General features: G+C 43.5%; 1 protein-coding gene and 1 pseudogene across 4 annotated transcripts in view; one reads left to right on the top strand and one right to left on the bottom strand.

Moving 5' to 3' along the window:
- washc5 (WASH complex subunit 5) overlaps positions 1-27,895 on the top strand; it is a 205,763-nt gene that overhangs the window by 67,327 nt on the left and 110,541 nt on the right. For all 4 annotated transcript variants that reach the window (XM_072268302.1, XM_072268303.1, XM_072268304.1 and 1 more), the window contains 3 exons: positions 10,448-10,560; positions 19,351-19,517; positions 25,400-25,475. In XM_072268302.1, coding sequence (XP_072124403.1) covers positions 10,448-10,560; positions 19,351-19,517; positions 25,400-25,475 — 356 coding nt within the window. The remainder of the gene's footprint in view (positions 1-10,447; positions 10,561-19,350; positions 19,518-25,399; positions 25,476-27,895) is intronic.
- Positions 6,101-10,388, bottom strand: LOC140203259 (ubiquitin-fold modifier 1 pseudogene; annotated as a pseudogene).

Here is a 27,895-nt window from a genome sequence, read left to right as displayed (position 1 = left end):
GAGGGGGAGGTGGGGCATTAGCGGAAGTTAGAGAAGTCGACGTTCATGCCATCAGGTTGGAGGCTACCCAGATGGAATATAAGGTGTTATTCCTCCAACCTGAGTGTGGCTTCATCTTTACAGTAGAGGAGGCCGTGGATAGACATGTCAGAATGGGAATGGGATGTGGAATTAAAATGTGTGGCCACTGGGAGATCCTGCTTTCTCTGGCGGACAGAGTGTAGGTGTTCAGCAAAGCGGTCTCCCAGTCTGCGTCGGGTCTCGCCAATATATAGAAAGCCACATCGGGAGCACTAGACGCAGAATATCACCCCAGCCGACTCACAGGTGAAGTGTCGCCTCACCTGGAAGGTGCCCTGGGGCCCTGAATGGTGGTAAGGGAGGAAGTGTAAGGGCATGTGTAGCACTTGTTCCGCTTACACGGATAAGTGCCCGGAGGGAGATCAGTGGGGAGGGATGGGGGGGGAACGAATGGACAAGGGAGTCGCATAGGGAGTGATCCCTGTGGAAAGCGGGGGGGGGGGGGAGGGAAAGATGTGCTTAGTGGTGGGATCCCGTTGGAGGTGGTGGAAGTTACGGAGAATAATATGTTGGACCCGGAGGCTGCTGGGGTGGTAGGTGAGGACCAGGGGAACCCTATTCCTAGTGGGGTGGTGGGAGGAAGGAGTGAGAGCAGATGTGCGTGAAATGGGGGAGATGCGTTTGAGAGCAGAGTTGATAGTGGAGGAAGGGAAGCCCCTTTCTTTAAAAAAGGAGGACATCTCCCTCGTCCTGGAATGAAAAGCCTCACCCTGAGAGCAGATGCGGCGGAGACGGAGGAATTGCGAGAAGGGGATGGCATTTTTGCAAGAGACGGTGAGAAGAGGAATAGTCCAGATAGCTGTGAGAGTCAGTAGGCTTATAGCAGACATCAGTGGATAAGCTGTCTCCAGAGACAGAGACAGAATGATCTAGAAAGGGGAGGGAGGTGTCGGAAATGGACCAGGTAAACTTGAGGGCAGGGTGAAAGTTGGAGGCAAAGTCAGTTAGCTCAGCATGCGTGCAGGAAGCAGCGCCAGTGCAGTCGTCAATGCACCCTTACACTTCCTCCCTTACCACCATTCAGGGCCCCAGACAGTCCTTCCAGGTGAGGCAACACTTCACCTGTGAGTCGGCTGGGGTGATATACTGTGTCCGGTGCTCCCGATGTGGCCTTCTATATATTGGCGAGACCCGACGCAGACTGGGAGACCGCTTTGCTGAACACCTATGCTCTGTCCGCCAGAGAAAGCAGGATCTTCCAGTGGCCACACATTTTAATTCCACATCCAATTCCCATTCTGACATGTCTATCCACGGCCTCCTCTACTGTAAAGATGAAGCCACACTCAGGTTGGAGGAACAACACCTTATATTCCGTCTGGGTAGCCTCCAACCTGATGGCATGAACATCGACTTCTCTAACTTCCGCTAATGCCCCACCTCCCCCTCGTACCCCATCTGTTACTTATTTTTATACACACATTCTTTCTCTCACTCTCCTTTTTCTCCCTCTGTCCCTCTGACTATACCCCTTGCCCATCCTCTGGGATCCCCCCCCCTTGTCTTTCTCCCCGGACCTCCTGTCCCATGATCCTCTCGTATCCCTTTTGCCAATCACCTGTCCAGCTCTTGGCTCCATCCCTCCCCCTCCTGTCTTCTCCTATCATTTTGGATCTCCCCCTCCCCCTCCCACTTTCAAATCTCTTACTAACTCTTCCTCCAGTTAGTCCTGATGAAGGGTCTCGGCCTGAAACGTCGACTGTACCTCTTCCTAGAGATGCTGCCTGGCCTGCTGCGTTCACCAGCAACTTTGATGTGTGTTGCTTGAATTTCCAGCATCTGCAGAATTCCTGTTATTCCCTATGCCTGTTAATTTTGCCTTTAATCCTGGCAGGAACATGCAAACTCTGCACTCTCAAAATTTCGCCTTTGAAGGCCTTCCACTTACTGAACACATGCTTGCCAGAAAACAATTTATCCCAATCCACTCTTCCTAGATCCTTTCTCATTTCCTCAAAATTGGTCCTTCTCCAATTTAGAACCTTAACTCGAGGATCAGACCTATCCTTATCCATAATTAACTTGAAACTAATGACATTATGGTCACTGGACCCAAAAATGTTCGCCTACACATACTTCTGACACCTGACCTATCTGGTTCCCTAATAGGAGATCAAGTGTTGCATCCTCTCTCATTGGTACCTCTATATATTGATTTAGAAAACTTTCCTGAACACATTTGACAAACTCGAAGCCATCCAGCTTGGACTTATCCCCTACTATTACAACTTTCTGTTTCTTACATCGGTCTGCAATCTCCCCACAGATTTGCTCCTCCAATTCTCTCTGACTATTGGGCGGTCTATAATACAACCCTATTAGTGTGGTCACACCTTTCCTGTTCCTCAGCTCCACCTATATGGTCTCTGTAGACGAGCCCTCTGGGTTGTCCTTTCTACGCACAGCTGTGATATTCCTCCTGACTAGTAATGCCACTCCCCCCTTTCATTCCTCCCCCTCTGTCACGTCTGAAGCAACGGAACCCTGGAACATTAAACTGCCAGTCCTGCCCTTCCTGCAACCAAGTCTCAGTAATAGCAACAAAGTCATAATCCCACGTGCTAATCCGCGCCCTAATCTCATCTGCCTTACCTACAATACTCCTTGCATTGAAATAGATGCACCTGAGAACATTTCTATCTCATACAAACCTTTGATTTCTGTCTATACATGCAGTCCTTGCATGACCTTTATCCTCCACCTCACTATCTGCTCTAACACTCTGGTTCCCCTCCCCCTGCAGATCTAGTTTAAACCCCCCGGAGCAGCACTAGCACTTGTTAATTTTTAACAAAGACAAAGGTTTCACTCTTAAGAACTGGAATTTGATTGTAACCAAGATGGGGCAGAAGAAAATTAATTGGATTTAAGAATTAACCAATCAGAAGGGACGAACAAGGGGGGTATAAATACCAGCAACTTTTATGTGTGTTGCTTGAATTTCCAGCATCTGCAGAATTCCTGTTGTTTGCAGGTATAAATACCACTGGACTCAAAATGCCTAGGCATTATCCCTGATGAAGATGGCAGTGTTGGTCATTGAAACGTTGATTAAAATTGATACCTGTACCTGGCTGGAAGTCCAAGAAGAGTTTATTAATCATATACTCCAGGAAAGCACTAGATCCTTTCTCGGGATTTTTCGTTACAGGGAGAACTGCCTGGCCTGCTGAGTTCCCGCAGCACTTTGTGTGTGTTGGATATCCAGCATCTGCAGATTTTCTCCGCTTTGGATTGGATAGGCTGGGCTTGTTTTCTTTTTCCATGCAGAGTGGTTGATGACTGAACTGTGCTGCAAGGGAAGATGCAATTGGATACAATCTCTATTTTTGAGGCATTAAGGCAGGCACTTGAATTGGCAAGGGTAACTTAGAACAGCGGTCCCCAACCACCGGGCCGCGGACCGGTACCAGGCCACAAGGAAATGATATGATTTGGCAATATGAAACGATATGAGTCAGCTGCACCTTTCCTCATTCTTTGTCATGCCCACTGTTGAATTTGAACGCACGTGAGGTCATTACGTACGCAAGGCCATCAGTCAGTCATTAACCTACAACTACTTGAGTAGAAAACGTCGCTTGAGACTTTCTTTGGAAGAGGTGGTAGGGGACATAATAGACCTAATGATGATGATAACGCAGAGACAGCTGAAGCCGAGACTGCAAAAAATAAGAAAGCTTCCTTCAACAGAAAATACGCTGCAAGCCCCCTGTGTGTGATATGTGGAGACGAGCTGTCTAATGAGGTAATGAAGCCCTCAAAACTGCTTCGGCACCTTGAGTCCAAGCTCCCTGCACTTAAAGACAAACCTGTTGAATTTTTTGAGCAGAAAAATGTGAGCGAGTGGGACAGAAGCAAGTGCTGAGAGCCACCACCTCCACAAATGCTGCTGCTCTGAGAGTGTCGTACTTACTGGCTAGCCGTATTGCTAAGGCTAAGAAGCCTTTCAGTGTTGGTGAAGAATTGACTCTGCCTGCTGCTAAGGACATGTGCCGTGAGCTATTGGAAGAAGCTGCAGCTAACAAGATGGCACAGGTTTCTCTTTCAGCCACCACAGTTTCAAGGAGAATCGATGACATAGCGGAGGACATCAAAGCACAGCTGTTGGAACGGCTTAACGAGTCACCATGGTATGCTACCCAGGTCAACGAGTCTACCGATGTCGACAACAAGGCAATACTGCTGGTTTATGTGCAATATATATTTCAAGACGATGTGCACGAGGATATGTTGTGTGCACTGCTGCTGCCAACTAACACAACTGGGGCAGAACTATTCAAGTCTTTGAATGACTACATGTCAGGCAAACTGGACTGGTCATTTTGTGTTGGAATATGCACGGATGGGGCTGCAGCTATGATTGGACGGCTGTCTGGTTTCACTACCCGAGTCAAAGAGGTTGCTCCTGAATGCCAGTCAACGCACTGTGTCATACACAGGGAAATGCTGGCTAGCTGAAAAATGTCACCTGATCTTAACTGCGTATTGAGTGACGTTGTTGAAGTTATCAATCACATCAAAGCAAAAGCCCTTAACTCACGTCTGTTTGAGCAGCTTTGTGAGGAAATGGATGCAGAGCACAAATGCCTTCTCTTACACACTGAAGTCAGGTGGCTATCAAGGGGGAGAGCCCTGGCCAGGGTTTTTGAGTTAAGAGAGCAGCTACAGAAATTCCTTTCAGGAAAAAAGTCACCACTGGCAGCACACTTCAGTGACGAGGAGTGGATAGCAGAACTTGCTTATCTCTGTGACATCATCAACCTGCTCAATTTGTCACTTCAGGGGAGAATGACAACTGTCTTCAAGTTGGCAGATAAAGTGTCTGCTTTCAAAGCCAAACTGGAACTGTGGAGACAGCGAGTGGACAGGGGCGTATTTGACATGTTCCCAACATTAGCTGGGATTTTGGGAGAGACTGAGGCTGCACCATCCTTCTCACAGCTGGCACGTGATCACCTATCTTCGCTGTCGACAGAATTCAAGCATTACTTCCCAACCACAAATGACTCAAGATGTGCAAAGGAATGGGTCTGTGACACATTTGTAAATGTCCCCGGTGAATCATCCATGTCAGTGCGGGAAGAAGATCAACTCCTCAAACTTGCAAATGACGGTGGGCTGAAAAGTATGTTTGACATAACATCTCTGCTGGCATTCTGGATTAAAGTCAAGGCTGAATATCCTGAGATAGTCATGAAAGCACTGAAGACATTGCTTCCATTTCCAATATCATAACTCTGCGAAGCGGGGTTTTCTGCAATGAATGCAACAAAAACTAAATTGCGGAATAGACTGGACATAAGGAACCCCCTTCGAGTATCGCTGTCTCCCATCACCCCTCGATGGGACTGTCTTGTTTTTTTTATGGTTGCTCATCTGATACTTGTTTTAATAGGTACAAGCAGTTTCCAGTTTGGGAATAAAACTGACAGGGTGCAACTCTTGCTTGCAATTAAGTCAAATTTAAGGACAGTTTTGTCAATTAAAGCATTTCAGATAGGTAATTAATTTTCATCTCTGGCTACAACAATAAGGTTCAGAATATTTTGCCCAGACAAGCTGCAGCAACTAAAACCAATGAACAAATTAAGTTTTTATTTTGAAACATTATATATACTTCAAAGCTTATAGTTTTAGGATGGGATACAATTAAAGTTTCTACAGTTTACTTTTAGATAAATAAATTTCAGCATTCATCTTTCTTGAATGAAGGAAACAAACAATACAGTTCAAAATACTTGGGAATGTAACCAATCATTTAATGCCAGGCATTTTACAAACAGACTTTATGAAGGATGCTTTGGAAAATTCCTTGCATACACCACTTAATGATTACATTTCATTTGAAAGTAGACTTTTAAACATAGGTATTCTCTGCTCAGACTTGCCATTTCATCAGACTCTTGGCATCCAACTAGTACTTAAAATGAATGCATATTAAAATCAGGAAGTCTCATGTTCAAAACAAATCTAAAAATAGCTCCCTTCAGCAGAAAAACAGTTCTAGGTGAAAAACTTAATGGCTTCTGACTCGATCCCCAGGAATAAGTCGCAGTTCTGACCCATGCTTCAAGAAAATGTTTCCTGCTGTTTGAGCTGGGTTGATTCCGATTCCATCATTCGTTACAATAGCACTGCTTGCGGAAGGTACTTTAAGTTCTTCTGCTACAAACTTCAAAACTGCAGTGGAAAAGGTGGCTTCAGGTACACTCAACACTTTGTATGGCAACTTTGGATCTGATGTCAGTGTGATTTTAAAAGTAACTTTTGACGTTTTCCCATCCGGTCGTGGCGCCGACCTGAGGAGGCCGGAGATGAGACCGTCTTGTTGCAGGGAAACAAGCCCAGGGCTCCCACTGATTCAGCGATATTAGTGTGTTGCAATGATTTTATATGTTCATACGAGGAAAATATGCGCTGTGTGTTTAATATCCAAATATTACTTAAAATGTTATGATGCTATTGACTTATAAATGACTTATAATTGACTTATTACTATATTCATGTGAGGAAAATATACGCTGTGTGTTTAATATTAAATTTGTTGGATAAACCCTTTTAGAAATGAAATTGAGTGTATTAGCCACTTATAAGTGACTTGTAGCTGACTTATCACCTATATTCCGGTCATGATTAACACCCCCCACCTCCCCCCCCCCCCCACGGTCTGCCGATCTGCAAGAATATTGTCAATATTAAACTGGTCCGCGGTGCAATAAAGGTTGGGGACCCCTGACTTAGAAGGATGTGCACCTAATGCGGGCAAATGCGATTACCATAGATGGTGAAAAAAATGCAGTGAATATGGCTGAATATTTCTTTTAGTCCATGACGGAGAAAGAAATTGTTGATTTAGGAAAACTCCCTAAAACTACCGCAATTTCCTGGATCTGCCAAGACTGGTAAATCCATCTATCTATCTAATCATCTATCTTTCACCACTTCAATCCCCCCCACCACCCTTTCCCCCTCCTCCGCCCCCCCCACCCCGTGCCACGTACTAGTGAGGCTAGAACTAGGTTTAATACATGGCTAAGGAGTTGGTGTAGGAGGGAGGGCATAAGATTTTCGGGTCAGTGGGCTCTCTTCCAGGGAAGGTGGGACTTGTACAGAGAGGATGGCTTGCACCTGAACTGGAGGATGACTAATATCCTAGCAAGAAGGTTTGTTAATGCTGCACAGTTAGATTTAAACTAGAATTGCACGGGGATGGGAACCAGAGTGCCAGAACAGTTAGCAGAGAGGTTGTCTGAGGTCTTACCAACATCTGCCTCCACGAAGTTAGGAATCAAAGGTTTAGAATGTGTGACTAGTGCCCTAAGCTGCATATATTTTAATGCAAGAAGTATCGTAGCAAACATGGATGATAGTGTTGAAGATAAGGTAGCTAGTTTAGAAACAGAGGCATTGTGTAGTGAGGAGAAGCTGTTGATACTGCGAAATTGCAGTCAGCAGGATGAGTTGCAACATAAAAGGCAGTCAAAATCGAAAGGGGTGAATACAGGACTGGAAATGTTATATCTGAATGTGCATAGTAATAAAGTAGATGAACTTGTAGCACAGTTGCAGATTGGCAGGTATGTTGTTTAGGCATCACTGAATCATGGCTGAAAGAAGATTATTGTTGGGAGCTTAATGTCCAAGGACACACATTGTATCTAAAGGATAGACAGGAAGGCATAGGGGTGGCATTGCTCTGTTGGTAAAAAATGAAATCAAATCATTAGGAAGAGGTGACACAGAGTTGGAAGGTGTTGAATCATTGTGGATAAGTTCATAAGGAACTTCAAGGGTAAAAAGACCCTGATGGGAGTTGTATACAGATCCCCAAACAGTAGTAAGGATGTGGTCTACAGGTTACAACAGGAGATAGAAAATGCATGCCAAAAGGGCAATGTTACAATAGTCATGGGAGACTTCAGTATGCAGGTAGATTGGGAAAATCAGGTTGGCGCTGGATTCCAGGAGGGGGGGTTTCTAGAGTGCCTACGGGATGGCTTTTTAGAGCAGCTTGTGGTTGAACCCACTTGGGGATCAGCTATTCTGGGTGTTGTGCAATGAACTAGAATTGATTACAGAGCTTAAGGTAAGGGAACCCTTAGAAGAACGATCATAATATGATCCAATTCATCCTGACTTTTGAGAAGGAAAAGCTAAAGTCAGTATTATAGTGGAGTAAAGGGAATAAGAGGCATGAAAGAGGAGTTGGCCAGAATTGATTAGAAAAGAACACTGGCAGGGATGATGGCAGAACTGCAATGGCTTGAATTTCTGGAAGTAATTTGGAAGGCATAGCATGTATACATCCAAAGAGGAAGAAAAGAACAGTGGCAGGGATGACGGCAGAGCTGCAATGGCCCAAATTTCTGGAAGGAATTCAGAAGGCACAGGATGTATACATCAAAAGAGGAAGAAATATTCAAAATGGAAGATGACACAACCATGGCTAACAAGAGAAGTCAAAGCCAACATAAAAGCCAAAGAGAGGGCATATAATAGAGCAAAAAAAAGTGGGAAGTTGGAGGATTGGGAGAGTAAGCTAGCCAGTAATATTAAAGAGGATACCTAAAGTTTCTTCATAAACATAAAGGGTAAAATAGAGGTGAGAGTGGATATTAGTATGCTGGAAAATGATGCTGTAGAGGTAGTAATGGAAGACATGGAAATGGCGGACAAACTGAATAGGTATTTTGCAAAACACACACACACACACACAAAATGCTGGAGGAATTTAGCAGGCCAGGCAGCATCTATGGAAAAAAGTATAGTCAAAGTTTTGGGCTGAAACCCTTCGGCAGTATTTTGCATTGGTCTGCACTGTGTAGGACAATAGCAGTATGGTGGAAGTTCCAGGTGTCAGGGGTCATGAAGTGTGTGAAGTTACCATAACTGGAGAGAAGGTTCTTGGGAACCTGAAAGGTCTGAAAGCAGATGTCAGCTGGACGAGATGGTATACACCCTAAGTTTCTGAAAGAGGTGACTGAAGAGATTGTGGAGATATTAGTAATGATCTTTCAAGAATCAATAGATTCTGGAATAGTTTCATAAGACTGGAAAATTGCAAATGTCCCTCCAGTCTTGAAGTAAGAAGAGAGGTAGAAGAAAGGAAACTCTAAGCCAGTTTGTCTGACCTCAGTGGTTGGGAGGATGTTGGAGTCGATTATTAAGGATGAAGTCTCAGAGTACTTGAAGGCACATGATAAAACAGACCATAGTCAACGTGGTTTCCTCAAGGGAAAATCTTGCCTGACAAATCTGTTGGAATTCTTTGAAGAAATAACAAGCAGGATAGATAAAGGAGAGTCGGTTGATATTGTGTACTTGGATTTTCAGAAGTCCTTTAACAGGATGCCACACATGAGGCTGCTTAACAAGCTATGAGGCCATGGTATTACAGGAAAGATTCTAGCATGTATAATGCAATGATTGACTGACAGGAGCCAAAGATTGGGAATAAAGGGAACCTTTTCTTACTGGCTTCCGGTGACAGGTGGTGTTCCACAGGGATCTGTGTTGGAACTGATTCTTTTTACATTATAGGTCAATGATTTGGATGATGGAATTGATGGCTTTGTTGAAGTGTGCAGACGCTATGAAGATAGGTGGAGCAGCAGGTAGTTTTGAGGAAGTAGAGAGACTACAGAAGGGCTTAGACAGATTAGGAGAATGGGCAAAGAAATGGTAGATGGAATATAGTCTCGGCAAGTGTATGGTCTTGCACTTTAGAAGAAGAAATGAAAGGGTTGACTTTTTTCTAAATAGAGAAAAAAATACAAAAAACTGAGATGTAAAGGGACTTGGGAGTCCTTGTGTTGGATTCCCTAAAGGTTAATTTGCAGGTTGGGTCTGTGGTGAGGAAGGCAAATGCGATGTTAGCATTCATTTCAAGAGGACAAAAATATAAAAGCAAGAATGTAATGTTGAGACTTTATAAAGCACTGGTGAGGCCTCACCTGGAGTATTGTGAACAGTTTTGGGCCCCTTTTCTACAAAAGGATGTGCTGAAACTGGAGAGGGTTCAAAGGAGGTTTATAAAAATGATTCCAGGATTAAACAGCTTGTCATGTGAAGAGCATTTGATGGCTCTCGGCTTGTATTCACTAGAATTCAGAAGAATGAGGGGTGACCACATTGAAACCTATTGAATAGTGAAAGACCTTGATAGAGTGGTTGTGGAGTGGTTTGCTTTTTTTTTGGGAGCCCTCTGGGGACGGGACGTCTGTATCACATTATCCAATGCCTAGTTACTGTTGAAGCTTCTGTAAAGGCAGAAAAACACTAGCAAAAGGCTGAGGTTTGTCCATTTTAAACTTGCATTTTGCAGAGATTGAAGTGGGTTAATAACTGTTCCTTTTGATGTCAGAAAATCTGCAGGCTTGGTTTCAAGAGATCTCCAAGCAGATTGCTTCTTTGAACTATGAAGATTCAACTGCAGCAGGGAGGAAAACTGTGCAGCTAATCCAAGCTTTGGAGGAGGTGAGGCAATTTTGGTGACATAGTGATAGAGAACTACAGAATGGGCTGTCTCCAGATGCTCTGGTTTACTTGCACAATCCAAAGATGTACTGGATAGGTTAACTGGTCGTTGTAAATGTTCCTGGGGTTAATCAGCATTGTCAGGGGTTACAGAATAGTGCAGCTTAACGAGCCTATTCCATGCTCTATCTCTAAATAAAATTAAAAGTAGAATAAATAAACACAGAATCAAGCCCCACAGCCCATCTAGTCCATGCCGAACTGTTACACTGCCTTGTCCCATTAATCCTCATCTGGACATACCATTCCTGAGGTGGAATCAGATTTAATTTTACTGACTTACGTCATAGATGTTTGTTTCTTTATGGCAGTGGTGTAATACATTAAAAAAACTATAAACTGCAATATCAATATTAATTTATGTAAATTAATTTAGTGCAAAAAGAGAACAAAAATAGCCCTCCTATCCATGTTCTTATCTAAATTTCTCTTAAAGATTTGGTGAAAGGTCTTGTTACAAAACATTTGTAGAGGTCTGAGTTGTAATTTGAGCTTATAAGCGATCTCATTATTGTACTGTGCTGGGTGGGTGACAGGGCTCCACCAATGACTCCCTTTGTCGTGTTTCCCCTATTTTCTCATATCTTCAGATGGGAAAATATCCATTTAATGGCCACTTTATGAAGTATCTGCTGTATCTAATAAAGTGGCCACTGAGTGTAGGTTTGTGGTTGTCTGCTGCTGTAGCCCATTCACTTCAAGGTCCAAAGTGGTTTATGTTCAGCGATGCTCTTCTGCACACCACTGTTGTAATGCGTTGTTACTTGATTTACTGTCACTGTCCTGTCAGCTTGAACCAGTCTGACCTCTCTCAATAACAAGGTGTTTTTGCCCACAGAACTGCCGCTCAAATGGTATTTTTTTGTTTTTCACACCATTCTCTGTAAACTCTTCTGACTATTGTGCATGAATATCCCAGAAAATCAGCAATTTCTGAGATACACAAACCACCCTGTTCCCCAGTCAAAGTCACTTAGATCACATTTCTTCCCCATTGGTCTGAACAGTAACTGAACCTCTTGACCATGTTTGCATGTTTTTATGCATGGAGTTGCTGCCACATGATTGGCTGATTAGATATTTGCGTTAATGAACTGGTGTACAGGTGTACCTAATAAAGTGGCCACCGAGTGTATGGACATGGCAAAAAAAATCAATCACCTCATGGACTGGAAAGATCTGAAATTTGATTTATTTTTTAGCAACTACTTGTTCTCATTAAAATTTGCAAATAAAGTCAGAATTTTCATTTTCAGTGCAGGTTATGTCTCTCCATTTACATCAACTTGACAATCATTTTTCCTTTAGATATATTTCTGGGTGTGATTGTGATTTTAGATTTTTTAAGGATGTGGAAGCTTTCAAGAAGATGCAGAGGAGGTTTACCAGGGTGCTGACTGGATTAGAGAGCATGTCTTATGGGGAGAGGTTGACCAAGCTAGGCTTTTCTCTCTAAAATGAAGGAGAATGAGAGATGACTTGATAGAGGGGCACAAGATAATAGACAATAGACAATAGGTGCAGGAGTAGGCCATTCGGCCCTTCGAGCCAGCACCACCATTCACTGTGATCATGGCTGATCATCCACTATCAGTATCCAGATCCTGCCTTATCCCCATAACCTTTGATTCCACTATCTTTAAGAGCTCTATCCATCTCTTTTTTGAAAGCATCCAGAGACTTGGCCTCCACAGCCTTCTGGGGCAGAGCATTCCATATGTCCACCACTCTCTGGGTGCAAGATAATGAAGATGATAAGAGACATAAATTGAGTGGATAGCCAGAGACTTTTCTCAAGGCAGAACTGGGTAATAACAAGAGGGCATAATTTTAAGGTGAGTGGAGGAGGGGTGGATTTCAGAGTTAAGTTTTTTTTACAGACAATGGTGGGTATGTCGAACGCATTGCCAAGGTAGTGGTAGAGGCAGATGCATTTAAGACACCTTTAGGTGGGCACGTGGATGATATAAAACATAGAACATAGAGCATAGAATAGTACAGCACATTACAGGCCCTTCAGCCCACAATATTGTGCCGACCCTCAAACCCTGCCTCCCATATAACCCCCCACCTTAAACTCCTCCATATACCTGTCTAGTAGTCTCTTAAACTTCAGGAGTGTATCTGCCTCCACCACTGACTCAGGCAGTGCATTCCACGCACCAACCACTCTCTGAGTAAACAACCTTCCTCTAATAGCCCCCTTGAACTTCCCACCCCTTACCTTAAAGCCATGTCCTCTTGTATATTATCTTGTACACCTCGATCATGTCTCCTCTCATCCTGTTTCTCTCCAAAGAGTAAAGCCCTAGCTCCCTTAATCTCTGATCATAATGCATACTCTCTAAACCAGGCAGCATCCTGGTAAATCTGCTCTGTACCCTTTCCAATGCTTCCACATCCTTCCTAGAGTGGGGCGACCAGAACTGGACACAGTACTCCAAGTGTGGCCTCACCAGAGTTTTACAGAGCTGCATCATTACATCGCGACTTTTAAACTCTATCCCTCGACTTAGGAAAGCTAACACCCCATAAGCTTTCTTAACTACCCTATCTGTGGACATGTACCCCGAGATCCCTCTGCTCCTCCACACTACCAAGTATCCTGCCATTTACTTTGTACTCTGCCTTGGAGTTTGTTCTTCCAAAGTGTATACCTCACACTTCTCTGGGTTGAACTCCATCTGCCACTTCTCAGCCCACTTCTGCATCCTATCAATGTCTCTCTGCAATCTTTGACAATCATCTACACTATCCACAACCCCACCAACCTTTGTGTCAGCTGCAAACTTGCCAACCCGCCCTTCTACCCCCACATCCAGGTCGTTAATAAAAATCACGAAAAGTAGAGGTCCCAGAACGGATGCTTGTGGGACACCACTAGTCACAACCCTCCAATCTGAATGTACTCCATCCACCATGACCCTCTGCCTTCTGCAGGCAAGCCAATTCTGAATCCACCTGGCCAAACTTCCCTGGATCCCATGCCTTCTGATTTTCTCAATAAGCCTACCATATGGAACCTTGTCAAATGCCTTACTAAAATCCATGTAGATCACATCCACTGCACTACCCTCATCTATATGCCTGGTCACCTCCTAAAAGAACTCTATCAGGCTTGTTAGACACGATCTGCCCTTCACAAAGCCATGCTGACTGTCCCTGATCAGACCATGATTCTTTCAATGCCATAGATCGTATGTCTAAGAATCTTTTCCAACAGCTTTCCCACCACAGAGGTAAGGCTCACTGGTCTATAATTACCCGGACTATCCCTACTGCCTTTTTTGAACAAAGGGACAACATTCGCCTCCCTCCAATCCTCCGGTACCATTCCTGTGGACAATGAGGACATAAAGATCCTAGCCAAAGGCTCAGCAATCTCTTCCCTTGCCTCGTGGAACAGCCTGGGGAATATTCCGTCAGGCCCTGGGGACTTATCCGTTCTAATGTATTTTAACAACTCCAACACCTCCTCTCCCTTAATATCAATATGCTCCAGAACATCAACCTCACTCATATTGTCCTCACCATCATTAAGTTCTCTCTCATTGGTGAATACCGAAGAGAAGTATTCATTGAAAACCTCGCTCACTTCCGCAGCCTCCAGGCACATCTTCCCACCTTTATCTCTAATCAGTCCTACCTTCACTCCTGTCATCCTTTTGTTCTCTACATAATTGAAGAATGCCTTGTGGTTTTCCTTCACCCTACTTGCCAAGGCCTTCTCTTGCCCCCTTCTTGCTCTTCTCAGCCCCTTCTTAAGCTCCTTTCTTGCTTCCCTATATTCCTCAATAGACCCATCTGATCCTTGCTTCCTAAACCTCATGTATGCTGCCTTCTTCCACCTGACTAGATTTTCCACCTCTCTTGTCATCCATGGTTCCTTCACCCTACCATTCTTTGTCTTCCTCACCGGGACAAATTTATCCCTAACATCATGCAAGAGATCTCTTAAACATCGACCACGTGTCATAGTACATTTCCCTGCAAAAACATTTCCCTCCAATTCACACCTGCAAGTTCTAGCCTTAGCCCTTCCCCAATTAAAAATTTTTCTGTCCTCTCTGATTCTATCCTTTTCCATGATAATGCTAAAGGCCAGGGAGCGGTGATCACTGTCCCCCAGATGCTCACCCCCTGAGAGATCTGTGACCTGACCGGATTCATTACCTAGTACTAGATCTAGTATGGCATTCCCCCTAGTCGGCCTGTCAACATACTGTGACAGGAATCTGTCCTGGACATACTTAACAAACTCTGCCCCATCTAAACACTTGGAACTAATCAGGTGCCAATCAGTATTAGGGAAGTTAAAGTCACCCATGATAATAATCCTGTTATTTTTGCACCTTCCCAAAATCTGCCTTCCAATCTGCTCCTCTGTATCTCTGCTGCTACCAGGGGGCCTATAGAATACCCCCAATAGAGTAACTGCTCCCTTCCTGTTCCTGACTTCCACCCATACTGACTCAAAAGAGGATCCTGCTACATTACCCACCCTTTCTGTAGCTATAATAGTATCCCTGACCAGTAATGCCACCCCTGCTCCCCTTTCCCCCCCTCTCTATCCCTTTTAAAGCACTGAAATCCAGGAATATTGAGAATCCATTCCTGCCTTGGTGCCAGCCAAGTCTCTGTAATGGCCACTACATCATAATTCCAGGTATGTATCCAAGCTCTCAGTTCATCACCTTTGCTCCTGATGCTTCTTGCATTGAGCCCTTCTACCTTACTCTTTACACCGTTTATTCTGCTTCTCTTTCCTCAAAGTCTCTCTATATATTCGATCTGGCTTTACTCCATGCACTTCTTTCACTGCTCTATCACTCTGGGTCCCATTCCCCTTGCAAATTAGTTTAAACCCTCCTGAACCATGCTAGCAAACCTACCTGCAAGGATATTTCTCCCCCTGGAGTTCACGTGCAAACCACCCAATCTGTACAGGTCCCACCTTCCCCAGAAGAGATCCCAGTGATCCAAAAATCTAATTCCCTGCTTCTTGCACCAACTCCTCAGCCACACATTCAACTGCCATCTCCTCCAATTCTTAGCATCACTGTTACGTAACACTGGCAGCAGTCCTGAGAACGCCACCCTTGAGGTCCTGTTCTTCAGCATTCTCCCTAGTTCCCGAAACTCACACTTCTGGATCTCATCCCTCTTCCTGCCTGTGTCGTTGGTACCAACATGTATCATGACTTCTGGCTCCTTTCCCTCTCGTACCAGGATGTCATGCACCCGGTCAGAGATATCCCGGACCCTGGCACTCGGGAGGCAACAAACCATGCGGGTGTCCTTCTCACGTCCACAAAATCTCCTGTCTGCTCCCCTGACTATAGAGTCTCCAATGATGACAGCTCTCCTCTTCTCCATCCCACTCTTCTGCACCACCGGGTGAGACTCAGTGCTGTAGACCCTGCCACCGTGGCTCACACGTGGTCGGTGACTGTCCCCCCTCTGACTGTCACCCAACGACCTGCTTCCGACAGCCTAGGTGTGACTACCTCCCTGTAGCTCTCATCTATGACTGCCTCATTCTCCCTTATGACTCGAAGGTCATCCAGCTGCTGCTCCAGATCCCTTACACGGTCTTCCAGATCGCCCAGCCATATGCACTTCTGGCAGATGTGACTCTGCGGGAGAGGGGCGTTCCCCCAAGACTGCCACATTTCACATGAGAGGCACATCACCATCTCAGGAGGCATTGTAAAAACTAACTGCGAGCAAGCTTGTCCTCCGACTCTTCTCGTCGAAGCCTCTCAAGTCAAAGCCTCAAAGCTCCACTCCTTCACTGGCCCACTCACTCACTGGCTATGTGGGAGGGAAAGGGTTGATTGAGCTTAGAGTAGGTTGAAAGGTCAGTACAATATCATGGGTTGAAGGGACTGTTGTGTTTTATGTTCTTAATCCCAGATACTAGTGTCAGTTTGCATCGCTTTAATCTCTGGATAATTTTTCAGAATCAGAATCAAGTTTATTATCACTGGCATCTGATGTGAAATTTGTTAACTTAGCAGCAGCAGTTCAATGCAACAGATAATATAGAAGAGAAAAACAGAATAATAAATAATAAGTAAATCAATTACAGTATTCATATATTGAATAGATTAATAAAGTGTAAAAAAAACAAAAATATTGTATATTAAAAAAGTGAGGTAGTGTCCAAGGGTTCAATGTCCATTTAGGAATCAGATGGCAGAGGGGAAAAAGCTGTTCCTGAATCGCTGAGTGTGCACCTTCAGGCTTCTGTACCTCCTACTTGATGGTAACAGTGGCAAAAGGGCATGCCCTGGGTGCTGGAGGTCCTTAATAATGGATGCTGCTTTTCTGAGACACTGCTCCCTGAAAATGTCCTGGGTACTTTGTAGGCTAGTAGCCAAGATGGAACTGACTAGATTTACAACCTTCTGCAGCTTCTTTCAGTCCTGTGCAGTAGGCCCCCCCTGCCGCATACCAGACAGTGATGCAGCCTGTCAGAATGCTCTCCACAGTACATCTATAGAAGTTTTTGAGTGTATTTGTTGACATGCCAAATCTCTTCAACTCCTAATGAAGTATAGCCACTGTCTTGCCTTCTTTATAACTGCATCGATATGTTGGGATCAGGTTAGATCCACAGAGATCTTGACACCCAAGAACTTGAAGCTACTCACTCTCTCCACTTCTGATCCCCATATGAGGATTGGTATGTGTTCCTTTGTCTTACCCTTCCTGAAGTCCACAATCAGCTGTTTCGTCTTACTGATGTTGAGTGCCAGGTTGTTGCTGTGGCATTACTCCATTAGTTGGCATATCTCACTCCTGTACGCCCTCTCATCACCACCTGAGATTTTGCCAACAATGGTTGTATCATCAGCAAATTTATAGATGGTATTTGAGCTATGCCTAGCCACACAGTCATGTGTAAATAGAGAGTAGAGCAGTGGGCTAAGCACACACCCCTGAGGTGTGCCAGTGTTGATCGTCAGTGAGGAAGATATGTTATCACCAATCCGCATGGATTGTGGTTTCCCATTGTCTTTGTATTGGCTACCCCAAACTGCAGTGTGACCTGGAAACACATGTACCTGCATTCCTTGCAATCTCTCTAAGGTTGGAGATATGAGCGGAGTACATCACTTGTCAGTAAAGTGGTGATGACAGGTGCCGTTACAGTATGAAAATGATGCCGGTCTTGACCCAAGGGTTCAACTATTCCACTCAGCCCCACCTGTGTTCCTTGTTTAACTGTTCATTCCCCCAGCAGTTCATTTTAATTGCTCCCAGTTCTGGCACCTACAGTGTCCTGTGTCTCAACAGTGTTAAACTGATACAGCTTATTTGAGAGTAAAATTTAAAGATCCTTGACTTATGTGTGTACATTTATGTGCCATCTGTCTCTGGGCACAATCAATGATTGATTCCTGGAAGATCTCCTTGATGCTAACATTAGATTTTTTTCTACAAAAACCTATTAAAAAAAAGTGTATTGTTAACAACATCCAAACCACCATTTTTGTGGTAAAGAATGTTATTCCAGTTACACTGGACAACAAAGATTTTGCTTCCTGAATACATTTGGGTGTATTCCTGAATAATTTTGTGCTTCTGATCATGAAAATCACTATGAAATTTCCCTATCACGCACCATTTTTTCAAAGAAAATCTCCTATATTTGTTATTTCAACTCATAATTCAAGTCAATTAAAATGTTTCCCACAATGTAAGCTGAAAAGTTTTTTCCATCTTGTCCAGGCATGCCCCGGTGTGTTTAGGCAGGGTAGATGCTGCAAGACAGGACAGGTTTTAGAAAGGCTATAAAAGCATCATGCATACACTGGTCTATGTATTGTGTTTACATGTACTGTATATAACCATATAACAATTACAGCACGGAAACAGGCTATCTCGGCCCTTCTAGTTCGTGCCGAACTCTTACTCTCACCTGGTCCCACCGACCTGCACTCAGCCCGTAACCCTCCATTCCTTTCCTGTCCATATATCTATCCAATTTAACTTCAAACGACAACATCGAACCTGCCTCAACCACTTCTGCTGGAAGCTTGTTCCATACAGCTACCACTCTCTGAGTAAAGAAGTTCCCCCTCATGTTACCCCTAAACTTTTGCCCTTTACCTCTCAACTCATGTCCTCTTGTTTGAATCTCCCCCACTCTCAATGGAAAAAGCCTATCCATGTCAACTCTATCTATCCCCCTCATAATTTTAAATACCTCTATCCAGTCCCCCCTCAACCTTCTATGTTCCAAAGAGTAAAGACCCAACGTTTTCAACTTGTATATCGGTTTGTGATCATATTGATCTGCATGCTCTCCACGCACAGCATATTGTGCTAATGAGGACTTGACAGCTCATGTTCTCAATATTATTCATTCTTTATTATTTGTATCTTTTGTCGTCTTTTGCACATTGTTTGTGTGTCTTCATTATTTATTGTTTCTATTGTATGTCTTTACTTTCCTGTGAATGCTTGCAAGAAAATGAATCTGAAGGTAGTATATATACATACTATGATAATAAATTTGCTTTGAAATTTGATGTTGATGTGTTGTCCATTATTATTTGTTAACATTTCTGGAGTAACAATAAGAGCCTAGAGTTTTATATTGGATATGTTGAGGTATGGGAAGTTGTTGGAGATATTGGCAGTGTGAAGGATTAATCAAGATAGTAGACATATCTCGCCTCTATTTTGGTCATATTCAGAACCTGTAATTTCTTAAAATAGGTTCAAGAGTTCCACCAGCTGGAAAGTAATTTGCAGATCTGTCAGTTTCTGGCGGATACTCGCAGATTTCTCCATCAGATGATTCGCACCATCAACATTAAGGAAGAGGTCCTCATCACCATGCAGATCATTGGGGACTTGTCATACGCCTGGCAGCTTATTGACAGGTAGGAATGTTCTGGGATCTGGATATAGATCTTGAAATCTGATATTTAATTACATTGGAATTTAGTTGTACAAAGTGAAGATGGAATCTCTTATTAAATTTAGAAAACAAGATATTCTCAGTAGCAGAATAGAATCAAATTAAAAATATAGCTAGTCAGGCAGTGTTTGCAATCTGCAAAGGTTTAAAGGCTATCTGAATTTCAGGAAGACATTTTTTCTGCTATTTAGAATCCACTGAGTATACAACAAGAGAGCTTTGGGTGGTTGTAGTTGGGAGCTGAAAGTCCAAGTTTACACGTTATATCAGAGGGGTTGGAGTGGCTCTACTGCTAAGGAATGGCATCAAATCAGTAGAAAGATGTGACATAGGATTGGAAGATGCTGAATCCTTGTGGGTTGAGTTAAGAAACTACAAAGGTAAGAGGATCCTGATGGCACTGGCTGGGAGGTGGACCACAGATTACAACAGGAAATAGAAAAGGTGAGCCAAAAGGGCAATGTTATGATAGTCATGGGAGATTTTAACATGCAGTTCAATTGGGAAAATCAGGTTGGTAATGGATCTCAAGAGAGTGGGTTTGTTGAACGCCTAAGAGATAGCTTTTTAGAGCAGTTTGTCATTGAGCCTACTAGGGGATTGGCTATACTGGATTAGGTGTTATGTAATGAACCAGAGGAGATTAAAGAGCTTAAAGTAAAAGAACCCTTAGGAACTAGTGATCACAATATGATTGAGTTCAACTTGAAATTTGATAGGGAGAAAGTAAAGTCTGATGTAAGATATTTCAGTGGAGTAATGGAAATTACAGTGATGTGAGAGAAGAGTTGACCAAAGTAAATTGGAAGGAGCTGCTGGCAGGAATGTCAGCAGAGCAGCAATGGTGTGTGTTTCTGGGAAAAATGAAGAAGATACAGGACATACGTATTCCAGAAATGAAGAAATACTCAAGTGGTAAAATAGTACAACCGTGGCTGATAAGGGAAGTCAAAGCTATTGTAAGAGCAAGAGAAAGGGTATACAACAAAGCAAAAATTAAGGGGAAGATAGAGGATTGGGAAGTTCTTAAAAACCTATGGAAAGCAACTAAAAAAATCATTAGAAAGGAAAAGATGAAATATGAAAGCAAGCTAGCAAATAATATCAAAGTGGATCGTAAAAGTTTTTTCAAGTACGTTAAAAATAAAAGAGAAATGAGAGTGGTCATAGGACCACTAGAAAATGAGGCAGGAGAAATAATAATGGGGGGCAGGGGGCGGTGATGAACTAATTGAATAGTTTGCATCTGTCTTCACTGGAAGAAACCAGCAGTATGCCTGATGTTGTAGTGTGTGGAGGAAGAGAAGTGGGTGCAGTTACTATTACGAGAGAGAAGGTGCTGAAAAAGCTAAAAGATCTAAAGGTACATTAGTCACCTGGACCAGATGAATTGCATCCTCAGGTTCTGAAAGAGGTAGCATTAGAGATTGTGGTGGCTTTAGAAGTGAGCTTTCAAAAATCATTGGACTCTGGTATGGTGCCAGAGGACTGGAAAAATGCAAATGTCACACCACTCTTTAAGGAAGGAGGAAGCAGGCAGAAAGGAGATTATAGACCAGTTAGTCTGACCTCAGTGGTTGGGAAGATGTTAGAGTCAATTGTTAAGGAAGAGGTAATGGAGTACTTGGTGACACAGAACAAGATAGTACAAAGTCAGCATGGTTTCCTTCAGGGAAAATCCTGCCTGGCGAACCTGTTGGAATTCTTTGAGGAGATTACAAGGATAGATAGATAAAGGGAATGCAGTGGATGTTGTATATTTGGACTTTCAGAAGGCCTTTGACAAGGTGCCACACATGAGGCTGCTTACCATGTTAAGGGCCCATGGTATTACAGGAAAGTTATTAGAGCATTGGCTGATTGGTAGGAGGCAGCGAGTGGGAACAAAAGGATCCTCTTCTGGTTGGTTGCCAGTGACCAGTGGTGTTCCGTAGGGGTTGCTGTTGGGACCACTTCATTTTATGTTGTATATAAATGATTTAGATGATGGAATAGATGGATTTGTTGCCAAGTTTGCAGATGATACAAAGATTGGTGGAGGGGCAGGTTGAAGAAACAGGTAGGATGCAGAAGGACTTAGACAGATTAGGAGAATGGGCAAGAAAGTGGCAAATGAAATACAATGTTGGAAAATGAATGGTCATGCACTTTGATAGTAGAAATAAATGTGCGGACTATTTTCTAAACAGGGAGAAAATCCAAAAATCTGAGATGCAAAGGGACTTGGGAGTCCTAATGCAGAACACCCAAAGGTTAACTTGCATGTCGAGTCAGTGGTAAGGAAGGCAAATGCCATGTTGGCATTCATTTCAAGAGGTCTAGGATACAAGAGCAAGGATGTGGTGGTGAGGCTTTATAAGGCACTTGTGAGGCCTCGCCTTGAATATTGTGAACAATTTTGGGCCCCTCATCTTTGAAAAGATGTGCTGGCATTGGAGAGGGTCCAGAGGAGGTTCACAAGGATGATTCCAGGAATGAAAAGGTTATCATACGAGGAACATTTGATGGCTCTGGGTCTGTACCCGCTGGAGTTCAGAGGGATGGGGCGGGGGGATCTCATTGAAACCTTTTGAATGTTGAAAGGCCTAGACAGAGTAGATGTGGAAAGGATGTTTCCTATGGTGGGAGTCTCTAGGACAAGAGGGCGCAGTCTCAGGATAGAGGGGCTCCCTTTCAAAAGAGAGATGCAGAGAAATTTGTTTAGCCAAAAGGAGATGAATTTGTGGAATTTGTTGCCACGTGCAGCTGTGGAGGCCAGGTCACTGGATGTACAAACATTTGTATTTAAGGCAGAGATTGATAGATTGTTGATTGGACATGGCATCAAAGGTTACGTGGATAAGGCTGGGAACTGGGGTTGAGGAGGAGGAAACAAAAAGGATCAGCCACGATTGAATGGCGGCGTAGACTCGGTGGATCAAATGGCCTAATTCTGCTCCTATGTCTTATGGTTTAAAACAGAAAAAGGTGTCAATTTAAGCTTTGGGAGTGCTCTTGATTTCCATTAACAGTGTACCAGGTGTGTTTTACCTCCTGTACCTAATATAGTGGCTACTGAGCGTATGAGTGTACCCGACGCAGACTGGGAGATCGTTTCGCTGAACACCTATGCTCTGTCCGCCAGAGAAAGCAGGATCTCCCAGTGGCCACACATTTTGATCCACGTCCCATTCCCATTCTGATATGTCTATCCACGGCCTCCTCTACTGTAAAGATGAAGCCACACTTAGGTTGGAGGAACAACACCTTATATTCCATTTGGGTAGCCTCCAACCTGATGGCATGAACATTGACTTCTCAAACTTCCGCTAATGCCCCACCTCCCCCTCGTACCCCATCCGTTATTTATTTATATACACACATTCTTTTTCTCTCTCTTCTTTTTCTCCCTCTGTCCCCCTCACTATACCCCTTGCCCATCGTCTGGGTTTTCCCCCCCCTCCCCCTTTTCTTTCTCCCTGGGCCTCCTCTCCCATGATCCTCTCATATCCCTTTTGTCAATCAACGGACCAGCTCTTGGCTCTGTCCCTCCCCCTCTTGTCTTCTCCTATCATTTTGGATCTCCCCCTCCCCCTCCCACTTTCAAATCTCTTACTAGCTCTTCTTTCAGTTAGTCCTGACGAAGGGTCTCAGCCTGAAACATCAACTGTACCTCTTCCTAGAGATGCTGCCTGGCCTGCTGCGTTCACCAGCAACTTTTACGTGTGTTGCTTGAAAGTCCAGCATCTGCAGATTTCCTCGTGTTTGAGTGTATGTTCATTGTTTTCTGCTGCTGTAGCCCATCCACTTCAGAGTTTGACGTGTTTTGCATCCAGAGATGCTGTTCTGCACACCACTGTTGTAACATGGGGTTATTTGTGTTACTATTGCCTTCCTGTCAGCATGAACCTGTCTGGCCATTCTCTTCTGACCTCTCTCATAAAGAAGGCATTTTTGCCTACAGAACTGTTGCCCACTGGATTTTGATTTTTGTTTTCACACCATTCTCTAAACTAGAGAGACTGCTGTGCGCTAAAAGCCCAGGAGTAATGATCTTGCAAGGATCAATAGTTTCTGGAATGGTTCCGGAGGACTGGAAAACTGTAAATGTCACTCCACTATTTCAGAAGGGAGGGAAGCAGAAGGAAGAAAGCAAATTATAGACCTGACTGCAGTGGTTAGGAAGATGTTGAAGTCCATTATTAAGGATGAGGTTTCGGGTACTTGGAGGCACATGGTAAACTAAGCCAAAGTCAGTATAGTTTCCTCAAGGAAGAAATCTTGTCTGACAAATCTGTTGGAATTGTTTGAGGAAATAACAGGTAGGATTGACAATGGAGATTCGGGTGACGTTGTGTACTTGGATTTTCAAAAGGCGTTTGACAAGATGCTGCACATGAGGCTACTTAACAAGATAAGAACCCATGGTATTACAAGAAAGATACTAGTATGGATAGAAGATTGGATGGCTGGCTGGCAGGAGGCAAAGAGAGGGAATAAGGAGGCCTTTCTGATTGGCTGTCAGTGACTAGTGGTGATCATTTCACATAATCTGTGATCTATTTGGATGGCTTTGTGGCCAGGTTTGCAGACGATACGAAAATAGGTGGAGAGGCAGGTAGTATTGAGGAAGCAGGGAGTTTGCAGAAGTACTTTGACAGATTGGAGGAATGGGCAAAGAAGTGGCAGATGGAATATAGTGTAGGGAAGTGTGCTTTGGTATTAAAAATAAAGGTGTGGACTATTTTCTAAATGTGGAGAAAATTAAAAAATCAGAAGTGCAAACGGAATTGTGCAGGATTCCCTAAAGGTTAACTTGTAGGTTGTGTCAGTGGTAAGAAATGCAAATGCAATGTTGGCATTCATTTTGAGAGGACCAGAATGTAAGTGCGAGTATGTAATGGTGAGGCTATATAATGCATTGGTCAGACAACTTGAGTATTGTGAGCCCATTATCTAAGAAAAAAATCTTGTGCTGGCAATGGAGACCATCCAGAAGAGGTTCATGAAAATGATTCTGGGAATAAAAGGGTTATATTGAGGATTGTTTGATGGCTCTGGGCCAGTACTTGCTGAAGTTTGGAAGAATAACAGGAGATCTCATTAAAAACTATCGAATATTGAAAGACTTGGACAGAGTGTACTGGGTAGGACATTTCCTAATGTGAGTGAGTCGAGGATAGGGGGCACAGAGGGATTTCCATTTAGAACAGGGATAAGAACAATTTCTTTAGCCATAGAGTAGTGAATATGTGGAATTTATTGCCACAAGGCAGCTGCGGAGGCCAAGTTTGAGTCTCTTTAAAGCAGAGGTTAATAGGTTGTTGATTAGTCAGGGCATCAGTGGTTTCAGGGAGGAGGCAGGAGAATGGGGTAGAGGGGGACAGTAAATCAGGCAGGATGGAATGGTGGAGGAGATTCAATGGATTCAAATGGCCTAATTCTGCTCCTATGTCTTATGGTCTAATAAGATTTAGCAGTTGCTGAGATACTCAAACCACCCCATCTGACACTTAATAATCATTCCATAGTCAAAGTCGCTTAGATCACATTTCTTCTGCATTCTAATGTTTAGCTTGAACAACAACTGAATCTCTTGACTATGTCTGCATGCTTTTATGCATTGATGCATTGAGTTGCTGTAATGTGATTGGCTGGTTAGTTCTGTGCATTGACGAGCAGGTATACAGGTCTACTTCATAAGGTGATCGCTATGTGTATCCCTCTATCCTTTTTGGCTCTTTCAGAGATGCACAAAAAGTGAAGGCCTTGCTTTCTTTTTTTGGGGAATTCTTAGACTGATCTCCCTCTCTGCTCTAAGCAGTTAAACTGTGTGCGGTGGATAACATTTCTATTTGTCCGCAGTTACACGTCTATCATGCAAGAAGGTATTCGGGCTAGTCCTTTCATGGTAACCAAGCTTAAAGCAACATTCTTAAAGGTGAGTGAAGAGAAATGAGAAAGCATAGGTGTCTCCAAGTGGATAAAAGTATTGATTTGATAGAAACATATTCACTTACCCAGTGTGTCCATTGGAGAGTGTATCAGAGTTTTGTTCTGCTGCCAACAATGTTTCAGTGACGGAAACATAGGAGATTATGTAGATGCTGGAAATCCAGAGCAACACACAGCGAATGCTGGGGAAACTCAGCCGGTCAGGCAGCATCTATGAAGAGGAATGAAGAGTCAATGTTTCAGCTTGACACCCTTCACCAGGACTCAATGTTACAGTGTCCTGAAGGGTCTTGATCTGAAATGTTGACTATTTATTCTTTTCTATAGAAGACGCCTGACCTGCTGAGTTCCCCCAGCATTTGGTGTGTGTTGCTTTGAGACCATAATTTGATTTTGTTTAACAATAAACTGAGCCCACTATGACCCATTTCTCCAGTTTTATTTTTGATTGACTAGCTTGATAACAGCTGGGGAGATGAGCAAGACATCTGGGCCTTGACCTGATGTCTCTGTAGTTTGTTCATTCAGTAAAATGTGCTTGGAAACACTGACTAAGCACACCGTGTCTGCAACAAACCTTGTGTTTTGTTCTCTAGAGGTGCAGTTCATTTTGTATGAACATCATATCCTGTATGAAAGCTTTTTTTCAGTCAATTCCTGCACGGGTGATTTTTATTCTATTTGAAGCGCACGGTGGAAAGACATTCATCTCCATTGACTCTTTGCCCTTGAAACAGCAACAGACTTAAGTGTTTGATCATATTGAAGGACAAAGATGGTGTCGGTGAACAACGCGACCAAAGGACCTTCAGACCGTCCACAGAACTACCTCTTTTACTACTACTTCTTTCAAATATGATTCTGCTACCGTTGGAATTTACATTCTGATGGTGTGTTTTCGGGCTGATTGAGTGATCTGGTGCTTTACTGTCTCTGAGGGAGTTTGGTCAGGTTTGGAGCAGAGAGGCCTGGAAAAGGGCCGGAGCCCACGACCAACTCCATTTCTCGCTGATTAAAGCCTCAAACAAGGTTGAAATCAACGAGGCTGAGAGCGGATGGCAAGTGGGCATTCAGCACTGTCTGCCTGGATTTGACTGGTCTCTCTCCCTTTCGCACGCTGCTCCCAGAGGAAGTTGCTTGCATTTGACCACCCCACTGTCCAGACTCCACGTACGCCTCTCCTCCCCCCCCCCATGCCTGCCTCCTCCCCACGACAGCTTCCCCCCCCAACCCCGCCACTTCCTTCTCCCGGAGGATGGTGCCTGAGTCTTGGGGAAGCTTTAATTGGTGTGGTTTGTGTTTCATGTTCTATGTTTTTCTAGTTTGTGCTTACTCTGTTTTTATTGCAAGATGTTGATCAGACTGGACTGGCTCTTCTTCCTGCACTGTGCTAAATTGAACTGAACTAAACTGAACATTCCCAGACAGCTTCAATGACTCTGGCTTTGATGTTTTGTATTCTGTGTATCTTTTGCTTGTTCTTTTGCTGTGTGTACTATTTGTTCTTTTTCAAAGGTATTGGCTGTTTGATGTTTTCTTTTAATGAGTGCCATGGTGTTTCCTTGACTATGTGAGAAGAATAATCTCAGGGTTGTATACTGCATACGTAGTTTGATTATAAATATACTTAAAATCTTTGAATATTGGTAAACATTTAGGAGACATATTCTGAAGAAAGTATTGTGTTTAAGATTATCTTTGTGCAACATAGTTATTCTCGTTTACTCTGTAGAACCATAGAACACTACAGCACAGAAAACAAGCCATTCGGCCCTTCTAGTCTGTGCCGAAACATTATTCCGCTGGTCCCATTGACCGGCATCCAGTCCATAACCCTCCAGACCTCTCCCATCCATGTATCTATCCAATTTATTCTTAATACTTAAGAGTGAGCCCGCATTTACCATGTCAGATGGCAGCTCGTTCCACACTCCCACCACTCTCTGAGTGAAGAAGTTCCCCTTAATGTTCCCCCTAAACCTTTCCCCTTTCACCCTAAAGCCACGTCCTCTCGTATTTATCTCTCGTAATCTAAGTGGAAAGAGACTATTCACATTTACTCTGTTTATACATCTCATAATTTTGTAAAGCTCTTATCAAATCTCCCCTCATTCTTCTACGCTCCAAGGAATAAAGTCCTAACCTGTTCAATCTTTCCCTGTATCTCAACTCCTGAAGACCGGGCAACATCCCAGTAAATCTTTTCTGCATTCTTTCAATCTTACTGATATCCTTCCTATAGTTATGTGACCAGAACTGTACACAATACTCCAAATTTGGCCTCACCAATGTCTTATACAACCTCCCCATAACATCCCAACTCCTATACTCAATACTTTGATTTATGAATGCCAGGATGGCAAAAGCTTTCTTTGCAATCCTGTCTACCTGTGACACCACTTTCAG

The sequence above is a fragment of the Mobula birostris genome, chromosome 9 (assembly GCF_030028105.1).
Source record: "Mobula birostris isolate sMobBir1 chromosome 9, sMobBir1.hap1, whole genome shotgun sequence".
NCBI lineage: Eukaryota > Metazoa > Chordata > Chondrichthyes > Myliobatiformes > Myliobatidae > Mobula > Mobula birostris.
Note: the sequence above shows the minus strand (reverse complement) of the source record. Positions and strands in the feature narration are given on the sequence as shown.